Here is a 19,053-nt window from a genome sequence, read left to right on the forward strand (position 1 = left end):
AAAGAGGGAGCTCTTCTTAATATTTTGACACCAAAATCATGTCGATACACCTTACCGACTGCGAGTAAAGCCACCCACGCTTTAACTTGACATACTGTATATAGTCAAAACTGTGAACATATGATCGTGACGAGTGTACCAACACAACAAAACAAAAAATTTAAAACTTGAATGTACGTAGCCATAGTAGAATCCACTTTTATAAACAAATAACACAATATTTTGATTAACTTACAGACCAAAATTATGAAGGTCAACAAAATATATGAAATTATTATAAAATAAAGAAAACCAAGTTAAAATTCCAGTTACTTTGGCTCGCTTCCCTCATTTGCGGTTCCTTTAAATGATGCCCTTGTTCTATATTATTATTAACCGCCTTAATGTATTTCTCTTGTCTACTTTACCATATTTTCGTTGTTTGTCCTAAAAGATTATAAAGATTTTCTTTTTTTTTCAATTAAGATGTAGTTTCAGCACATTAGTTTGATTATTGGACGTTAAATAAGATTTTAATTTGATTTTTATCTCATTTAAATTTCTTTAATTTTAGTTTTTAGTTTTTTATACAAAAATTAAAGGAAATAAAAATACCTTTGCTTAGTATCTTATAAGGAAAGGACAATTTCAATTATTATTCTTTATTCTTTTAATTTTTGTATAAAAAAGTTAAAACTAAAATTAAAGAAATTTAAATGAGATAAAAATCAAATTTAAAATCTTATTTAACGTCGAATAATCAAATTAATGTGCTGAATTCCTGAAAAGCAAGAATCCATCAACCAAATTTGGGCAACCACCATAAGATGCTCCTATTGAAATTTGAAAGAAAAACAAATAAAGAAAAAAATTTTTCTCCTGAAAAAGGAAAGAAAATAATTTTCCTCCTTGAAAAAAAAATAAAAAAGAGGAAAGAAAAATTAGAAGGCAGCAATTATTCGGAAGCGTCTCGGAAAAAAGTAGAATTGCGGTGACTCTGATAACTCGGTCTGCATCATATTAATAAAAAAATCGAAGTTCTTTCGTTAGATAATTGCTTTCCCCAGGTAACGTTGGGAAGCTTTTTCGAAATTTTAATTTTTCACTTTTTGGGAACATTTTAAAGTGGAAAACGTGTTTTTTGCGAACAAAATCGGGTAATTTTTTATTGTAAAATAGAAAATATTAATAAATTAAAAAAAAACTTTCCAGCGTTACCACGTAAATTATGTACAGAAATAGTGTTCAAAATTTCAAAAGGATCGAAGCAGTAGTTTTGAAGTTAGGCGGGGCACCAATTTTGGAAACGTGAGTTGTGGGAAAAACGCTACTAAACAACTTGGAATAAAACGTTCATAAGCGAGTTTTATCGGCTTACCTCACACTGAATCATCGATGCCAGGTCCATAAAGAATGTTGCTATCATCCATAATGTCTAAAGCTAAAACCGGTCTATCCTCGTTAGTTTTGCTCCGATTCATGTCAAATTTTCACACAATATTCTTGAAAGGTTTTCCATTCAGAAAATCAAATAAAAAAATGCACAAAAGAAGTAATTTAAAACGTTACCCGCCGCCCCCCTCCCTTAAGTAGTCTGCCAGTCTGTCTCATGTAAGTCAATGCTTTTAACAGTAATCATCCAAAACTTCAATTTACCCATGAAATGGAAAGGAATAATAAAATCAGTTTTTTGGACAAAAAAGTAATTAAAGGTCAGGGTAGTAATATTATTACCGATTGTTACAGGAAAAGTACATCATCAGGTAGAATTTTAAATTTATTTTCTGCTCATCCTTTTCAAGACAAAGTCGCAGTGATCAAAATCTTAGTTTATCCTTTGGGTCATTTTGAGAAGGCTGGTGTTGTCTACCAGATCACTTGCAAGAATTGTGACATGACTTACGTTGGACAGACTGGCAGACTTCTTAATACCAGGCTAGAGGAACACATAAGTATTGTTCGTTTGGGACGCTATTATAAGAGTGTTCTTGCCAGGCATACAAAGGAATTTATTGATGTTGACCATAATTTTGATTGTGGTTGATGGTGGTTGTACAAATATGGTCCATGGATTCTTGGTTTTATTTTCAGGAATTCTGCACATTAAAGTAAAAACTGGTGTTATTTATATATTATTTATTTAGATTCTTTAAAAAAGGCATGCAGTGTTATCTCTTTTATTTCCAATTAAGACCGTAAGACTTACAAGAGAGACTTCAATTGTTCCTTGCAAATTCATATTTTTGTAGCTAAAAATTCAAGTACTTTTTTAAAGTTAACCTCTTTCGTTAATAATAATTTTTTTTACTTGAAGATTCATTATTTAAACTGAAAATTCATCTCTGGTTGAGAATGTTACTACTTTGTTAAAAAATCAATTGTTTAAACTAAGAAAGTGACTATTCCAGTATAAAATTTAACTATCTTGCTGAAAATCCGATTTTTTTCTTGGTGAAGAATTAGATTTTCGGCATAGATCTTACAACTTTCTAATGTCTAAAAAGAGGACAGACAACCAAGAATAGTTTTCTAACTTTTAAAATAGAATATGAAATTTTTACTTAAAAATAAAACCTGAAATAAATCATAATATCTGTAATGAGGCCAGGCAATTGTTGTCAATCGTTGAAATAATGATTTTAATCATTTAAATGACGAATTTAACTTTGATTCGACATTGGCTACGTGCTTTTGAAAAATGATTAGATGATGCTCAATAAGCATCAGCGTTTTGAAGTCACGCCATATCTTGTCGCCGTTCTCACAGCGATCAGCAAAATCAATTTTGAAAACTCTGCAAAAATCTCTGCCAAATCCTGCATCCTCTAGGTAACGAAATAAAGCAAAGCTAATTCTCTTCAGCATTCGACACCGGCTTCTACCCTCGTTTGGAAGATAGGTACGCGATCGGGGCCTTATGGTTTCATGCTCCGTCTCGTCTTTTCTCGCGCGTCCCGCGATTGCCGTCCGAAAAGTCAAATATTCAAAGTTCGCAATAGTCCGAGTTTTCAATGAGTCGATAAAAAGGTGAAAATAATAAAACCTTAGGGCAAACGGAAACCGGAGCGAAGCATAAGTTTAGTGAATCAAAGACTAGAAAGTCGAAAGACTTAAAGTGTGTAGTTCTCTCCTATTAAGTCCACAAAGGCAAGGGGGATAGTAATTCATTTAATAGTTTTAGTTTATTAAATTTATAATTTATCAGGTTGAAAATGAACGATTCCCACGAAGAAAGAAGCAGGGGTTATCCAATTCAGAGTTTATTCGAGTAACATTGACCGGCTTATTTTAAGTGTTGTTATCGACACTTCGTGAACACCAGGTCCAATGTTTTTTAACTGAAACGAGTGCAGTGTCATCTTGCGTTCATGGAAATTCTGAAGGTATGACATCCAGGAAGGTCAGATGTATTATTACATTATATTTGCTCCCTTGTTGGAGATCGGAAGCAGTTAGATAAGAAGGATATCAGTTCAAGCTAGCAATATAAAAAATTTTTTAGATCGCCCCTGGAAAAGCATAGTTTTGTAGAGAAAGTGAGAATAGTAAGGGTGCTTAAAGGAAACTAATGATCCCATAAACGATGAAATGTTGAAAGAAATTCGCGAAATTACGTTTAAAGTAATGGGGATTTGTGAAGAAAAGCAGGAGAAAGGGAGAGAAGAAATAAGGAAAGAAATTAGGTGAGAAATGGCTGAACTTAGGAAAGAAATGAAGAAATGAGAAGAAGTCAGGGAAGCTTAGAAAAGAGGATGCAGACATTGGAGCAGAAACTAGAAAATCGGAGGGATACTAATAAAAAATCAGAGGAGATACAAGGTCAGCTAAAGAAAATATAAAGTTGGAACCGGGGGTTTAGAGTAGGTGATGAGTGGGAATACGAAGAAGGAAAGACTGAGAATAATAGAAAAAAGAATAGAAAAGAAAAAGAAACATAGTGATAAAGGGTATAGTATTGGAGGGGAAGGAGCTGAAGGAAGGAGTGGAAGCAGTAATAAAAAGGTTTGATGCTAAGATATTTATAGAGGAAGTGCGCAGTGTAGGAAGGTTAGAGCAAAGAGGGTAGAGATTGGTACTGAAGAAACTAAAGAAATGAGAATATAAGAGGGAATTTATGACAAACAAGAGGATCTTATATGGAAGCTTGGAGAAAATATAGGCAAACTAGGAGAGAAAGGATGGGAGATTGGAAAATAAGAAATAGCAAGGAGGAAAAGAGACGAAAAACGAATGTAGGGAAAAATAGAGGATATGTTACTGGAATATAGTAGGACAGGAGAGAAAGGATGGAGAGTTTGTGAGAAATTTGAAACAATGGTATTAGTAATAATCATCGAGACGTTGCTAGATGTAAAAGAATGGAAAAGAGTAACGGGAGGGTTGCCAAGAGCTTATAAATGACAAGTTCAAAAAGCAAAAATGAAGAATAAAAAGGTCAGCGCAATGGGAGGAATAGTGATGGAAGTAAGGAACGAATGTATAACAGAGAAAGATAAGAAAGAGAGGAAACAACAATAAAAAGGATTAGTATCAGAAGAGGTGAAGATGGGAGGAGAGAAGTGGAAGATAGTGGGGGCTTATATGAACGGTGATATGCAGGAGAAATCAGATAAGATAAAAAAAACGATGAAAGAAAATAAAAAAGAGATTACGCTTATAATAGGTGGAGTTTTTAATGCGAAAACAGGAGATGGAGGAAGAAGACTCTACATTCTGAATATGAGAAAAGGGAACTGTAATTGATTATGTGATAGTGGATGATGAAGTAAGAGATAAGGCCAAGAAACTAAAGGTAGGAGATTATATTGGTTTGGATCATTTCCCCTTAATAGTTACATCGGAGAGAGAAAAAAGTAATAGGAATATGGATAGAAAGGGAGCAAAGGTAAAAAGAGCAGCAAAAGAGGGTTGTTCAAGGCAAGGAAAAGAACATTTTAGATAAAAGGTCAGAAATATAAAAATGGGAGAGGACAATGTGGACGAGGAAATGGAAAAATGAAAGGAGAAATAAAAAGATGATTAGAGTGCACAAGCCAAAAAGAATTGAGTAAACGGGGAAATAGAAGTGGATAGGATGAGGATTATAAAGAGAAAAAGAAGGATGTCAGAAAGGAATTAGGAAAATGTAAAAAAAAAGAAAAAATTAGTGGAGAAGAATGTAGGAGTAGAAGAAGGACTATACTGAGTTGTGTGATAAAAAGAAAGAGAAAGAGAATGAAAGATTTGAGGACGTGGCGGTGAAGACTAGGACGGAGGACGAGGTTTGAAAGGTAATAAATAAAGAGAAAAAAAAGAAAAAGAGTGAGAAAAATGAGGAAAGGAGAAAAATATTGTAGAGAGAAATATGCGGAAGAGGATATAACAAAAGAAGAAATATTCAACGTGTTAGAAATAATGAAAGATGGAAAGGAGCATGATATAGATGAAATTCAAATTAAGTCTGGAAATATGGAAGGATGGAATTACAGGAATGGGAATTGATACTCTGTAATAAATGGAATATGGATAGGAGAGGGTTGGCCAGATTTATGGAAAGGAGTAGTGATAACAATGGCGAAGAAAGGCAAAGGAGGGAAGGTTAAAGATTATAGGGGTGTGACGTTGATGCTAATATTTTGTAAAGTATATTTAACTATTTTCTCGGAGAGATTGAAGAAAGAAGTAGAAGAAAAAAAGATAGAGCCACCAAATCAGACAGGGTTTAGGAAAGGAATGGCGCTGATGGACAATATATATGTTATCAACTATCAAGTAAATAAGAGGATTAAAAGGGAAAAAGAGGCAATTGTAGCAATTTTTGTGGACCTAAAGGCGGCGTTTGACTCATTAGACCAAAGCGAAATAGAAGAAGTTATGGTGAAAAGGGGGATAAGAGAGGGAGTAATAAAGTGAGTATCGGAAATTTTTAGAGAGACCAAAAGCAGGGTAAAGGTAGGAAAGCAAGTAGAAGATAATTTCTGGTTGGTGAGAGGATTGAGGGAAGGATGTCCTCTGAACCGATTTTTATTTAATGTATTTATATCAGACTAGGCAGAAGAAATGAGGAAAAAGGTTGGGAAGAAGTTAGGTTAAGGAAGGAAAAGATATATACACCGGTATACGCAGACCATATACTGTTGATGGCAGAGGGTGAAGAAGGGATGGCGAGCTTTAACACATGATTAGAGAAATACTTGGATGGGAAAGTTAGATTTAAATGTAGAAAAGATAAAGATAAGGACGTTTAGAAAATGAGAGGGAAGAAAGAAAGAATGGACGGGGTGATAGAAGCGAATAAAGTTAGAAGTGAAAGAGTTTAAATATTTGGCATATATCCTGCAAACGAATGGAGATCATAGAACTCATATAAGAGTAATGAAAAAAAAACCAGCGGGGGTAATGAAACAGATATATAATTTAGGTTAGAATGTGGTCATTTAATACGCTAATATGACCGGTATTAGGTTAGAGAGTAGAGATATGGGGCTCAAAAAAGAGGAAATATGTTCAAAGTGTACCAGAAAGGTATATAAGATGAACACTAGGGGTAGCCTGCTCGATGCCAGGGTATATGGTAATATACACATGTAATATACACATGTAATATACAAGAGTGACGAACTGCAAGAGATAGTTGCAATGATGTGAGGCAAAAGAGGAGTGGGCTCACGGTGTTGCCCTGAAAGACAACTATCTGAAAGGTAACGCTGTTGGTTGTCACCTCACGATGCGCAGATGAACTTTTAAGCTTTCCCAAAGACAGATGCTAAATCTACGGGAGGTCAAATCAAAAGTTTTACGGCTATCAGTCCAAGCCATCGAAAGGCCGCGCTGGTAAAATGCTGCGTCTTTGTAGACACATATATCAATGAGCAGGTTCTCCCGACATCCTGCTACGCTTTTCTTTGAGCCGCGTTATTCCTACATTTTTTGATACACAGGTTCGATTGTCTGAATAATCCTACCATTTAGGATACCTATGAAAATCTTATGCCTCTCAATATTTTTTTCACCTCCTCGGAAGTGATGGGTAAGCATTCTTCCTCAGGTTTTATGAGGACATTGCAAAGCTACTGGAAGATATTTATATTCTTTGAGTCTTCTTCCAGTGAATGACGAACATCGTAGACTTCTCTCTAAAATGCTTTGACCTGCTCTGGTTTGGGCGAATGTTCGACAGTAACTGGAAGGTCTATAAAGATTCGAGATCTCTTTCTGCTCTAGACTTCTCAATCGCCTGCTCTACCACAGCCAGAACAAGCTGCCAACAGAGAAAGAGAGGCGACATTAAGACCAACCGCGGACAGGTGTCCGATAGAGGAAGATCGATGCTTCATGACCCCGAGAAATATCAACACCGAGGTTCCTCTCAAGCCTTCTTAAAATGGTCAGGAAGCACGAAGAAGTGGACAAAGGAGCGTTTCAATCCTGAAAGTCTGGATTAAGATAGCACAAGAGAAAAACTTCCGTGAATAGCTCCTCGATAAGAGGATGCACGGCATCTTCCACAGAAATGTGGAGGATCAGTCAATGTCGTGTGAGCTAACTTTTGCTTTCCTTAAATCACCGGGATTGAAGTCTGCCACGGAGGGTTTCATTTTTGCATGTCAAGATGGTGTCATTTCCACCTTAACATACCGTCGCCACATTTTGAGCCAAGACATTCGCGATGATAGCTGCAAGGCGTGCCATGCACACCCCGAGCATTTAGCTCACATACTATCTAGTTGTCCAACTCACGCGGGAACATCCTACATCCAGAGGCTCAACGCGACACTAAACGTCCTTTATTACCATCTCTGTCACTATTACTGCATTAGCCTTAATATCGCTCCTCTAAATGCTCGTAGGGTAATAGAGTCAAATGTCGCGATGAGAAGTGCCGCATATACTGGAACTTTATATTCTCGAAAATTGTTTGTGTTGCACACTCGAGGCCTGATATTGTTCTTCTTGACTTCAAGAAGCGAACCATGTTTGTCATCGAAATTTCGGCACCAGCTGACAAAAACATAGCCAAGGAGAATGAAAGGAAAGAAAGGTATAAGGGAGTTACGACGATTGTACCCGGAATATTCTGTTAAATTAATCGTCCTTATCATCGGCGCTCTTGAAGATGCCAATCTTCCATTGACTAATAACCTGAAAAGCATCCCTGCGTTTCAACAATTTGAAAAATGCAGAAGGCGGTCGTCCTTGGGTCGCTCCGTGTCCTCGGGGTGCACGAGACTTTTGCCGGATCGTCGTATTGATTCCGTTACAGACTGTAACCACCTATCTCACGGTCGTGAGGCGTGATTGTGGCTAAAATTTCACCGCAATTTCGCTGGCATCGGGTGCAGTTTTTCAGATTAGCACCTGCTGCCGGCGAAATCCTGCGGTTGTCCTTGTGACAAACTTTTAATTATATATATTCCTTTTTTTTCCTTTATCGATTATGTTTGAGATTTTTCAGCCGATTTACCAACTGCTCTTTTTCGTTCTTCTTTTGGAATTTTCGGCACATTCACTTCGGAAAAAGTGGTATTTTTCGGCCGACATGCCTTTTTTTTGAGTTCATTTATATTCCGGGTTTGTGTAGCGAGCTGGATGATCCGTTTCTTCTCTTACTATGATGTCTCTTTTCTCGCCAAAGACGTCGCATCGAATGTCCACATTGAAGGGTACATCCAGGGCCGCTGGATGTACCCTTAGATTGCTTAGATTGCTTAGCGGCTTCTGGCATTTTCAATATTCGCTCTAGGACTGACCTTCATCAATTGCCGCTTCTCTCCTGGGCCTCTCGGGTCCAATTTCCCGTATCCTCTCCACAATTTTCCTTTCGATGGTATTTTCAGAACTTGTTCGCATGGTATAGACATTTTTTTTTCATTTTCAATACTTTTTAGGATGTAGACATTGGTTGCGATCTGCTTTTGATTTTATATGGTCCTTCACACAATTTTAGGAATATTTCCATTACACCTGTCGCTGTATAGAACATGTTGCAGTCCTTACATAAACCCAATCGGCTATTGAGAAAGTGACACCCTTTTTCTTCCAATTGAGGCATTCTAATTGCTTCTACAGTTTACTCTTTATCCTCTCTCGTAGTAATGCTATCAATTCGGGATTGATTGGTTGGCACCTGTGGAGGCATTAGTGGCAGCAGGCCCATCCACCATCTTTTTGGTTTTCTGCCCGACAGGGCTGCGTATGGCTAGCGAGCTCGCGATTGACTCTTTCCACGTTGGCTTGTGGGTGGTGAATGGAGGTTAGAATCATGTTGAATCCCCGCTCATTTAAAGCTTGTAGGCATTTGTGGCTGGTAAATTTAGTCCCCCTATCAGAAAGTATTTTCTAAGCCCGCCCAATCGCTTCCTTGAATTCATCTTTTTTTTATTGCTGTCTCACTTGTTGTCTTGCGCACCGGATAGTTTTTTGTGAACTTGGTAAGGGTCTCTCTCATAACCAGGATGCGCTCACATCCTAATTTCGTTCTTGTTAAGAACGAAGTATGTTGTATGTTTTGTTCTGGGATTCCTCTAATTAAGTATTTCACTTCTTGGTTTCATTTATAGCTTAACGCGTTCATTAATACGCGTATTTCACCACGATTTTTTCCATGATTGTGTTCTTCTTGGAATCGACACAAAACGTCCGCGATCACATTTTCTTTTCCAGGAAGATGTTAATGTTTGATATTGTAGTCCTGTATTGCAAGAATCCTTTGCGTAAGGCGTATGTTCCCGAAGTTACACATTTTCAAAAAGGTGAGAGCGTGGTGGTCGGTGCGATTGATTATGGTGGCTCCGTGTAAGTATATTCGAAATTTTTGCAATGCCAATTCAATTGCAAGTAATTACTGGCATCTGTTGCAAGATAATAGCCTCTTCTTGGATTTGGGAAGTACAACATCATTGTCTCTCCAAAGAGTTTTTTAATTCTTTCAAAACTAGCTTGTGTTTCGTGGTCCCATTTCCAAGGTACGCCCTTTTTATTCGCTTGAGAAGGGGTACAGTCTTTTCTGAATGCTTGTCACTGCATTTCAAATGGAAATTTATTTATCCGTGAAATCCCCTAAGTTGCTTTACATTTCTAGGTACTGGCAAATCATGAATACTCTGAATTTTTGTTGGGTCAAGTTTTATTCCTTTTGTGGTCAGAATAAATCCTAAAAAATTAGTTTTTTTCTTAGAACAGTGTAACGCATGATCTAATCTTTGCACTAGAGCGGCGGTGATATTTTTCAAACCAAAGGAGACTAATCGTAATTCATAGCTCCGCCCTCTATATTGAAACGCCGTATATTTTCTCGTAGCCAGCTTTGGACACTCCCAGTCTTCAATTAACTCTTGCGTCTTCCGTTCGTCCAGTTATAGGCGGATTGATCTGTCCTTTTTGATTACCAGTACGACTGGAATGATATATAGGCTATTAGATCTCTGAATAATCCCCGTATTTGACATTCGCTGTATCTCCTCGTCTAGTTTTTCTCAGTGTGCCATTGGAATAGGATAACTACTTCCGGCGAAGGGTCGATCTCATTTTACTGTCAGTATGTGTGTGTAATTCTTTAATAATTCAGGTTCTCGTCGAAATACCTGCCGAGGCCTTCACAAAATCTTGTCGAGTTTTGTTCTCTCTTTCTCAGTTAGGCTTTCACTCTCATTTATTTTCTCGTGAACGTCCTCCCACGTGACATTTAAAGGTAGGCCTTCGGCCTCTGGTGGTTCCTGTTTACTTTCTATTCATTTCCGGGGTACAACCAAAAATGCCATTTGTATTAGGATATTCGTCAACTGCATGTTCGCGTATATCTGTTTCGTGAGGCGTATCGCTTTGGCCACAACTGGCCCTGCCACAGCTACACCTGCGAATGGCAAGCTGGTTTAGCGGCTGGATCTCTCCAGGCTGATGTTGAGAAATTCTTCGGATATATATGTGACCTCTGCACCCGTGTCTATTAACTCTCTCGTGACAATGCCGGCAATCCGTATATTTGCTATATAGCACTTGGATCATGATTTTGGCATAGCCTCACTGATTTCTTCCATCAGGTCTTCACATGTATTTATTAGGACGTGAGCATAATAGATTGTTTTATGCGCCACGTCAATTTCCCAGTTTTCTTTCATTTATTGACGTGGCCCCTGATCGTTCCCCGTGTCAAATACCGTTTCTTTTTGAGAATATTGCATATAATGTATATTGTACCATAAATGGAGGTGTATTCTGGGGTTGTGACCATGAATTTCCTTCTTGTGGGGTACGAGGCCCCCTCCTCCGAATTTCGGTTCGGTCTAGCTTTGCCATAATAGTTTGATCGATTTAAATTGGTTTTCTGTGCCCAGGGTCCGGTGTTTATTTGATTGTAGTTTCCAGAGTATCTGTTACCTGGCTGGTTGTTGGTCGTTGAAACTTTGTACAAATTTCTTTATCACCTCCCCTTGTAGGTATCAAATCACTGACATGTACAAACATTCTAGTTGCATAATCAGCTCTTGAATTGTTTCTTCCTGATTGAAAATGGCTGAATTTTAGTTTTTATTAGGTACTCTGTATCACATACTCTCGGATGAACCACCTCCCAATATTGTTAGAATTGTTACAAGTACCACATGGGACTTCCCTTTCCATTGAATTCGGGTAGCACGTATTTAATGTGAGATTTGACTGACACCACGGGGTTACTGGCTTGAGATGTTATATTGTCAGTGATTCCCTCAGACAATCTGAGATGGGCGGTTTCCAATCGGTTAATTTGCACCTGCATCCGCAATTCTCGGTCCTCCAGGCTCTGGGTTATATTGGTTGTGGCTTCAAATGAACGGCTGACACTTTTTTCAAATGCCTTTATTCTTATCTGAAGGGCTCTGTCCTTTTCTGTCAACTGCTGCTCATGGCATTTCCTTTCTTCAGCCATGATGCGTTGAGTTCTTTTTTCAAGTTCCTCTAGGCTCTGAATGATCAGAATCAACATTTTCTCTGAGCTTGGTTCGGCTTGTATTTGAGAAATACTAGGCGTTTCCTCCACATTTTCATTTGAAAGACCTCCAAGGGTCGCGTCCAAATCTTACCCATAATATTACTGAGAAAGTTTTCTTGTTCACTGGTATAATACGCACATTGAATCATCCGTCCTATTTAATCAAAAAGTTTTTCTGTACTTTAACTTTAGTGTTTATAATTGTTCCTCACACACATAACTTCCTAACCTGTGTCGCGATATTCAATATTTACTGATTCCACGATCTTGTCACCGTGTGCTGTCAGTGGTATTCGAAGTCCAACATTTTTCCTGATAAAATTACTCTTTGTTTCAATGTTTGATGCGCCATATATTGTCCATAAAATGTGAATCTTCATTGGATTTCAAATGTCACACTTTCATTAAAATCTTAGATCACTGTATATCTTTCTCGGAAGAAAGTTTTAGTTTTTACATACCCTTATTTGTCCATTACACTCCCTAATTATAAAATATTGTTCATAGAAAACACTCGTCGTTTCACTCACTCGTGTATCTTTTGTAATGTTTTGTAGCAGATCTGTTACCATAGAATAGAGCTCGGTACGGCCCTGGACGAAAAGGTTGCTGGGCCATATCCGAGATGGGCCGGAACCCCCCGACGGGTCCCGAAGTTATCGGCGACGGAACGTATCGTCAGTCTTGCTCGTTTGCTCGTCCATAAGATTAGCCCATCCTCCAAGTCGCCTTGTGTGTGCGTGACCTCGATTCTGCTCTGGACTGCCTCCTGAAGAACCTCTCCACCACGACCTCTCACGTCCCGCATCAACCTGTCACTTGGACGTTCGACTCCAGTGTCCACTACTCTGACCGGAAATACCGGGTTCTTATCTGCCTACCGGTTACAATAATTCGAGTAGTAATAAAGCTCGCATTTTAACCCTTACAGGAATTTCAACTTTTATTGTGTCTTCACCTTCTTCTCGGTACTCAATTTCCCTATTTCCCTCCTCGGCATTAACTCCGTTATAGTTTGCAAATCGGTGGTAGCAACTGAACTCTTTTAAAACTTTTGTCGCCTGTGACGAAGGCATCGATGGTTGGTAGCCAATTGTAACTTCCAACTTTTGTTGTTAATTATTCAAAAAATTAATTGATCATGTAATGAATTCGATCTAAATCTAGCTACTCTTTTTCATTAATAGAAAGGGATTTGATGCGAGACAAAAGAAACTTATTTTTCAGACTATCCTTGCATTTTCTACATTGATTATATGATATAATAAAATAATGTCACGTGGAGCTTCGGTTGTAACATCTCGTCTTTACTCTCCTTTTTGGTAATCTCTACCTGGACTAGAGGACATGGTGAACCCCGAGTCTATACTTCTGTGATTATTACCTTTTAGAAATAAAATTAGATTTATTAATTAAAGAGAGCAAAGCTCGATTGTTTTTCGTAAATAAAAGTTTTAATCTTCGTTATCCTAATTTGAACGATAATACGTCTATAAAAGAAAGGTGGATATCGTCGATAATGCTAAATGAAGCTTCGACTTCAAACTAAGATCATAAATCTAAAGATAATCTTTAAGGTGCTTACGGCACTGCACTAGGGAGACGTTCTTGTGGTATAAACGTAAAGCCGCAGAAGCAACACAGATCTTAAGTATGAGAGTTCATAACGCGAACAAAGGATTGTCGACTACCACGGCTCGACGCGCAAGATAGAGAGAGAGAGAGAGAGAGAAAATCTCAAATAGTATTTCAGGCAGGTAATTTTCCTTTTCGGAGTTCTCGGAATTTATTTTCAAATTTCTAAAAAATATAGGGCCCGTTTTTGCGATTTTAGAATATCCCCTTTCTTAACCAGAGTATATGTACATACTTAGACCTTTTTCGGCTTGGAAATTAGAAAAATTGAAGCAGGGCTTCAATTTTTCTAAGATATTTGCCTAAGAAAAAGTGTATAGGACTGAAACAGAGGATAAGATAATCGTATTCATTCCCACGGTTCTTCTGAGACCCTTGCGGGTCGCCTGCATGTCTTTAATTCCTCGTTTCTTGTCGTGCGGCTATTTTTATAAGAAGCCTTGCGTCATTTCTTGCCTCCGCTTGCGTAGGTGGACTAGTGGAAGAAACGCTACGCTTGTGCAAGAGGACTTCTCCCGTGTGCTGCAAAATTTGGTGATGTTCACCAAGGAGAATCTCGTATCGTCTACTAACAGGCTTTAACTCACATGTTACAGTGTATATAAATATATATATAATCACTGTGTTATTTCTGATAATTTTTTTGCGATAAAAACCATAAAAAATTAGTTATTGATTACTTCAAATGAATGATTATCACAGCTTTGAGCTTAAATTCAACAGAAAGCTCGAAAAACTATGTAAATTTTCGTAAATAAAAAGTTTCAATTCAAACAGTTTTTTTCTAAAGGACGCTTAGATTTTTCCTTTAAATTTGCAGAAATTCTCAAGGTATCCATCTCCTTCAATTTTGTAAATCATTATAAAAGTTAAATGTATTATAAGATTAATTATACGTAGAGTACATTCTTAAAAGTATTTTCAATTGCAGCGCTAATGAACTTGTGAAGAAATTTTTTTCTCTCGAATTTAATCCAAGTAAACAAACAGCTAAACTTATGAAAGAGAGAGCTATCTCACTGGTGAAGCGGCATGAAAGCGACAGAGGATCTCACGAATGTCACAGTAAGATTTATTTTATACTTCTTTAGATCTAGTATAAGAACCTGATAAGCAAGTCCAAGCTTGCGACTAAGAAACCATCTTTTAAATTTAAACCAGGTATTTTCACGGACGATGCTCACCAGTGCCTTTTCTGATCAACTCTATTCTTCTTCTTCTTCACCTCTTTCTCGGAGACTTCTCTTTTCTATCTTCGTCTTCTAGCGTAGGCGGTAAAAGAATGCAGTTTCACGAGTTCATAGATTTTGCAGACCTCACAGACATGTCTCTATATATACCCTGTTGTTTCTTATATTCAAATGAGGTCGCAATTGAAGCCATTTGTTTAAAAGTGTCCTAACTTCTAAATACTGTACTTCGAGAAAAGAAAGTAAACTGTAGTAAATTTGAATGAATAATTACACACACAATTTTTTTTAAATTAAGGCTAATAAACTCTAATATATCGCGTTTTCCAAGATGCATATTCTATATGCCTTCTTGATAAGTTAAGCATAGTATCCCACATTCTCTGTTGCTGAATAATTTCCTTCTATTTATTTTTTATTTAGGACTAATGATTTAAAAACTATTGGAGAAAACATAGTTTTTTTTGTTTGTTTTTATGATACATAGATCCGCTTTTAACAATGAGGTACACATTATGATTTATCTGGTATCTTTCTGTACTGAATAATGCTTTGATTAATCGTATTTTTTATTTTATAAAATTATGATGCTTTCACGCTGTTGAATTTATTTTCAGCTTTATGATTAAGCTTCTCTCATTTTTATCGAAAGTTACATTGTCACCTCTAATATCAGGGGAAGTTTTAAAAATTACTTTAACTCCTTTTTGACAATTATCATACTTTTTAATTAATGTTTAGATTAATTCAAGATTATTAATATATTTTTTATTGCAGAATTCAGTAGAAGATATGCAATAGGCCTTTTTCATCTATTTAGTTGCATTTTCACCAAAATACTACTTCATTCCGTTTTTGACAAACGGCTTCAATTCAGTTTAAACCTTGTGAATTGTATTCACTATCAAATTTTTAAATTGCAACAAAAAAATGTGTCCGTGATTTAAATTAAATTACTGAAATTGCAGTGCATTGAAGATGTAATATGGAACTAGAACACCACACTATTGCAGTGGATTCTTTTAAACAATGTATTAGCAATTTCTGCTAATCATTCAATATCATAAAAGGAAGCATTTTGCTGAGACTTGAAAGAATAAATACATGTATAACGATTTAGATGCACGGCAGTGAACTCAGAGAAGCGACTCCACAAGAACGCCGTAGTGTACGAAAAAAGCGGACCTCGATGATTAATTGTTTCATCTGGTTCAGTCATGTTCGGTCATTCGCTTTTTACCGGGAATTTTAGAAATCTTTAGAAGAAAAATCTATCTAAATTCGGTTTTAACAGGTTTAAAAATAATTAGTTGAATTTTCATGTCTCTCAATTATGATAATTTTCACTTTACAACGCGTAATTAGAAAATCTTTTAATTTAAAAATTTTCCATTTTAGATTTTTATTTTTCACCTTACATTTGTAATTTGAAGAATTTCAAAATGCAGACTTGAAGACGTGAAAATTAAAAAATTAAAAGCTTTTGAATTTGAAAATTTTTTATAAAATACATTTGTCATTTAATATTGAATTATGATTAAAATATTCAGAAATTTTTTGGAATTATAACATTTTTAATCTTCAATTTAAAAAGTTTTAAAATGAAGTTTCACCTTGAGCCCTTTAATTTGTAGTTTGTTTTTTATTACTTTGAATGGAAACATGTTTAGCCTTAAGGTTGGAACTTTTTAATTTTATTGACCTTAGAAAATGTTAAAGAACCGAGAAAAGACCAGGAAATGGCCTCGGAGACAGCCTCTACAGTGTGACTGCAGTGTACAGAGATGTGTATTTTCCTATCTTGACTAAGACTTGAAGGCGATATATATTTTCTGGTCAAATTGAGAAACTCGGAGATCTCGTTCGATTAACATTTATCAGGTAGCCCGAAGAGTACATTTTCTTAAATAGACTTTATTCTTTCGACCGTATCAATTTTTATTAAAGACTGTTCGGGAGGGTGATCGCGGCCTTGATTGTGGCAGTGTTATCTAAACGCGAATTTCAGTGATTCTTGGTAATTTTGTGAAAAGTGGAAGTGATGGGGGACAAGGAAGTTAGGGAGCACGCCTAATAAAAATGACTAAGCTTCCGCCGAAACACAAGGAGGTAACGACCAGACGCGCAGGTTCCAGAACATGAACTGGACAGTGGCGATAGTCGGGATGAATGCAACGAACCGTTTGAGGAACGGAAGGACGGGACTCGGCCGACAGTAAACAGATTTTGGGTCTAGGCACGAAAGCCGAGAGGGAAATGGAAATTATGAAAAAGCGGTTGGAGGAAGTAAGGAAGGGTCTAGAGGAAATGAGAGCACGTGAGACGACCGCAGTCATGGCTCTGAGTAAGGCAAGGGAACGAGAACAACGATACCTGGATGATTTGACAAAAGCAAACTCGGAAATGGCGAAGTTGAAAGATAGGCTGGAACAGATCCGAGGGGCAAGCGAGGAAGAGAGGGGTGACTTAGAGGAGTCGAATGGCAATGGAAACTGGCACGCATATATATATATATATATATACACACGAAACCGCAGCTCCGACGACTCCCACTCATACGATAATGCGTAAGGTTCAGAGTGCGTGGGAGTGAGAGAGTATAAAAAGGGCGGCAAAGCGAAAAATGGGAGATCGGATCTCGCAGCTGAAAAGCTCGGACCGGAGGACGAGAATTGAAGGAAGGGCTCGAGGATTCATGCTCTTTCTCTCCCATTCGAAAAAGTCCATAGTTGTAGTAAGTACAAAATACCTAGTTTCATTGAGTATTGCTATTCTTGCTTACTTCTGAATATCTTATTAAAATCTAACCAGGGCGATTTATCTCCCAAATTATTTACAATAAAAAGATATTCTGTGACTAAACCAAATCGAGTCATTTTTCGATGCAACATTTTATATTTTAGAAGCCTTATAGAGTGACCGTGCAATTGCAAATGTATATTGTGGATTCTCCTTAAGAATAGTAAAATTTTATATTTGAAAGAACTGCATTCTCCATTAGAATTTTTGAAAGTAGCTTTGCATCGAGCATCTTATGATTTTTTTGTTTATATTTGCGGATGACGTTGAAGGTTCACCTTGACACTTGCCTAGACTGATAAAACTTAAGAATTATAATCCATAAATCACCCTTATTGTTTTGATTTAGCAATGACGGCTTACCCCTCTTCCTATTTCGGAAGCAAGAGGTTGTGAATTTTAATGACAAAGAGCTAAATGCATATTGAGATAAAGAGAAAAAGTAAGAGAGAGAAAAAATTATCTCCTTTAATATTTGAAAGGTCTCCGAGTCCCACTTGTCTCTAAATTCCGAGATACCGGAAACCTTAAATTCCTTTAGGGTCGGCTCTGAAACGCTCTCCTTGGGCCAGCGCCTTCTTAGATTGTCCGTATTTCGGAAAGAAGCTACCTGCAGTCCGAGGGACTCTTAGCCAAGCCTTAACTCATTGCAGTCACGCCCGCATTGCCCCTCACTGAGGCTGGTTAACGTAATTAGCGATTGAGGTAGTATTAGCACCTCTGAATAGGTAATAAAGATTAGGGCCTAATTACTCTTTTTATATTTCTCTAACCGATGGTAAAAATATAGGGCAGATGACAATCCCGCCACAGCTACCTGTGTACCGTTCCCCCACTACGTGGCGTCTACTGACCCTGTCGAGCTGCTGCCAGTGAGCTTGATCACCGGGGAGCATTTGTTCCTAATGAGGCCTAAAATATGGAATATAAAATTTTTTAAATTTCCCACTTAGTAAATTACAAATATGATATTCGAAATCTACGAATTATAACGATTCCAACGATATGTTGTTTGACTCATAGAGTTGAAAAAAAGTTTATACATGTTTGACACAAAAGACAATATGTTCCTTCGTTTAGAATATTTGGTGGCCCTGAAAAGGGCATGTTTAATTTGTAAATACGCTATTATACTACTACTACTACTAACATCTGGAAAAAACGTTCTGATTATAAATGATTGCATAAATTCAATTTCAAAGTCATTTAAAAACATTAAACCGAAGCAAATACGTAACCAGCTACCGATTTCCGAATCTTTGTTTTTACACTCCGTAGTAAGACCGAGCTGCTGCACTTTCCGATACAAGTGATCATCGAAATTTGAAAGTAAATGATATAGTGCAGATTTCACTTATCGCAGGCGTGGTATCGGAAAGTGCAGCACCTCGGTCTCACTATGGAGTATAAAAACAAAGATTCGGAAATTGGTAGCTGGTTACGTATTTGCTTCGGTTTAATGTTTTTAAATGACACGGAAGTCAAACATTTTTTCGCTTTTGA

The 19,053-nt window shown here is 37.1% G+C and overlaps 1 protein-coding gene across 1 annotated transcript in view; it reads left to right on the forward strand.

Moving 5' to 3' along the window:
- The window catches only part of LOC117169840 (28S ribosomal protein S15, mitochondrial), a 78,399-nt gene that overhangs the window by 17,885 nt on the left and 41,461 nt on the right, over positions 1 to 19,053 (forward strand). The window contains exon 2 of the mRNA XM_033356350.1: positions 14,493 to 14,626. Coding sequence (XP_033212241.1) covers positions 14,493 to 14,626 — 134 coding nt within the window. The remainder of the gene's footprint in view (positions 1 to 14,492; positions 14,627 to 19,053) is intronic.

This window comes from Belonocnema kinseyi, chromosome 1 (genome assembly GCF_010883055.1).
Source record: "Belonocnema kinseyi isolate 2016_QV_RU_SX_M_011 chromosome 1, B_treatae_v1, whole genome shotgun sequence".
Taxonomy (NCBI): Eukaryota; Metazoa; Arthropoda; class Insecta; order Hymenoptera; family Cynipidae; genus Belonocnema; species Belonocnema kinseyi.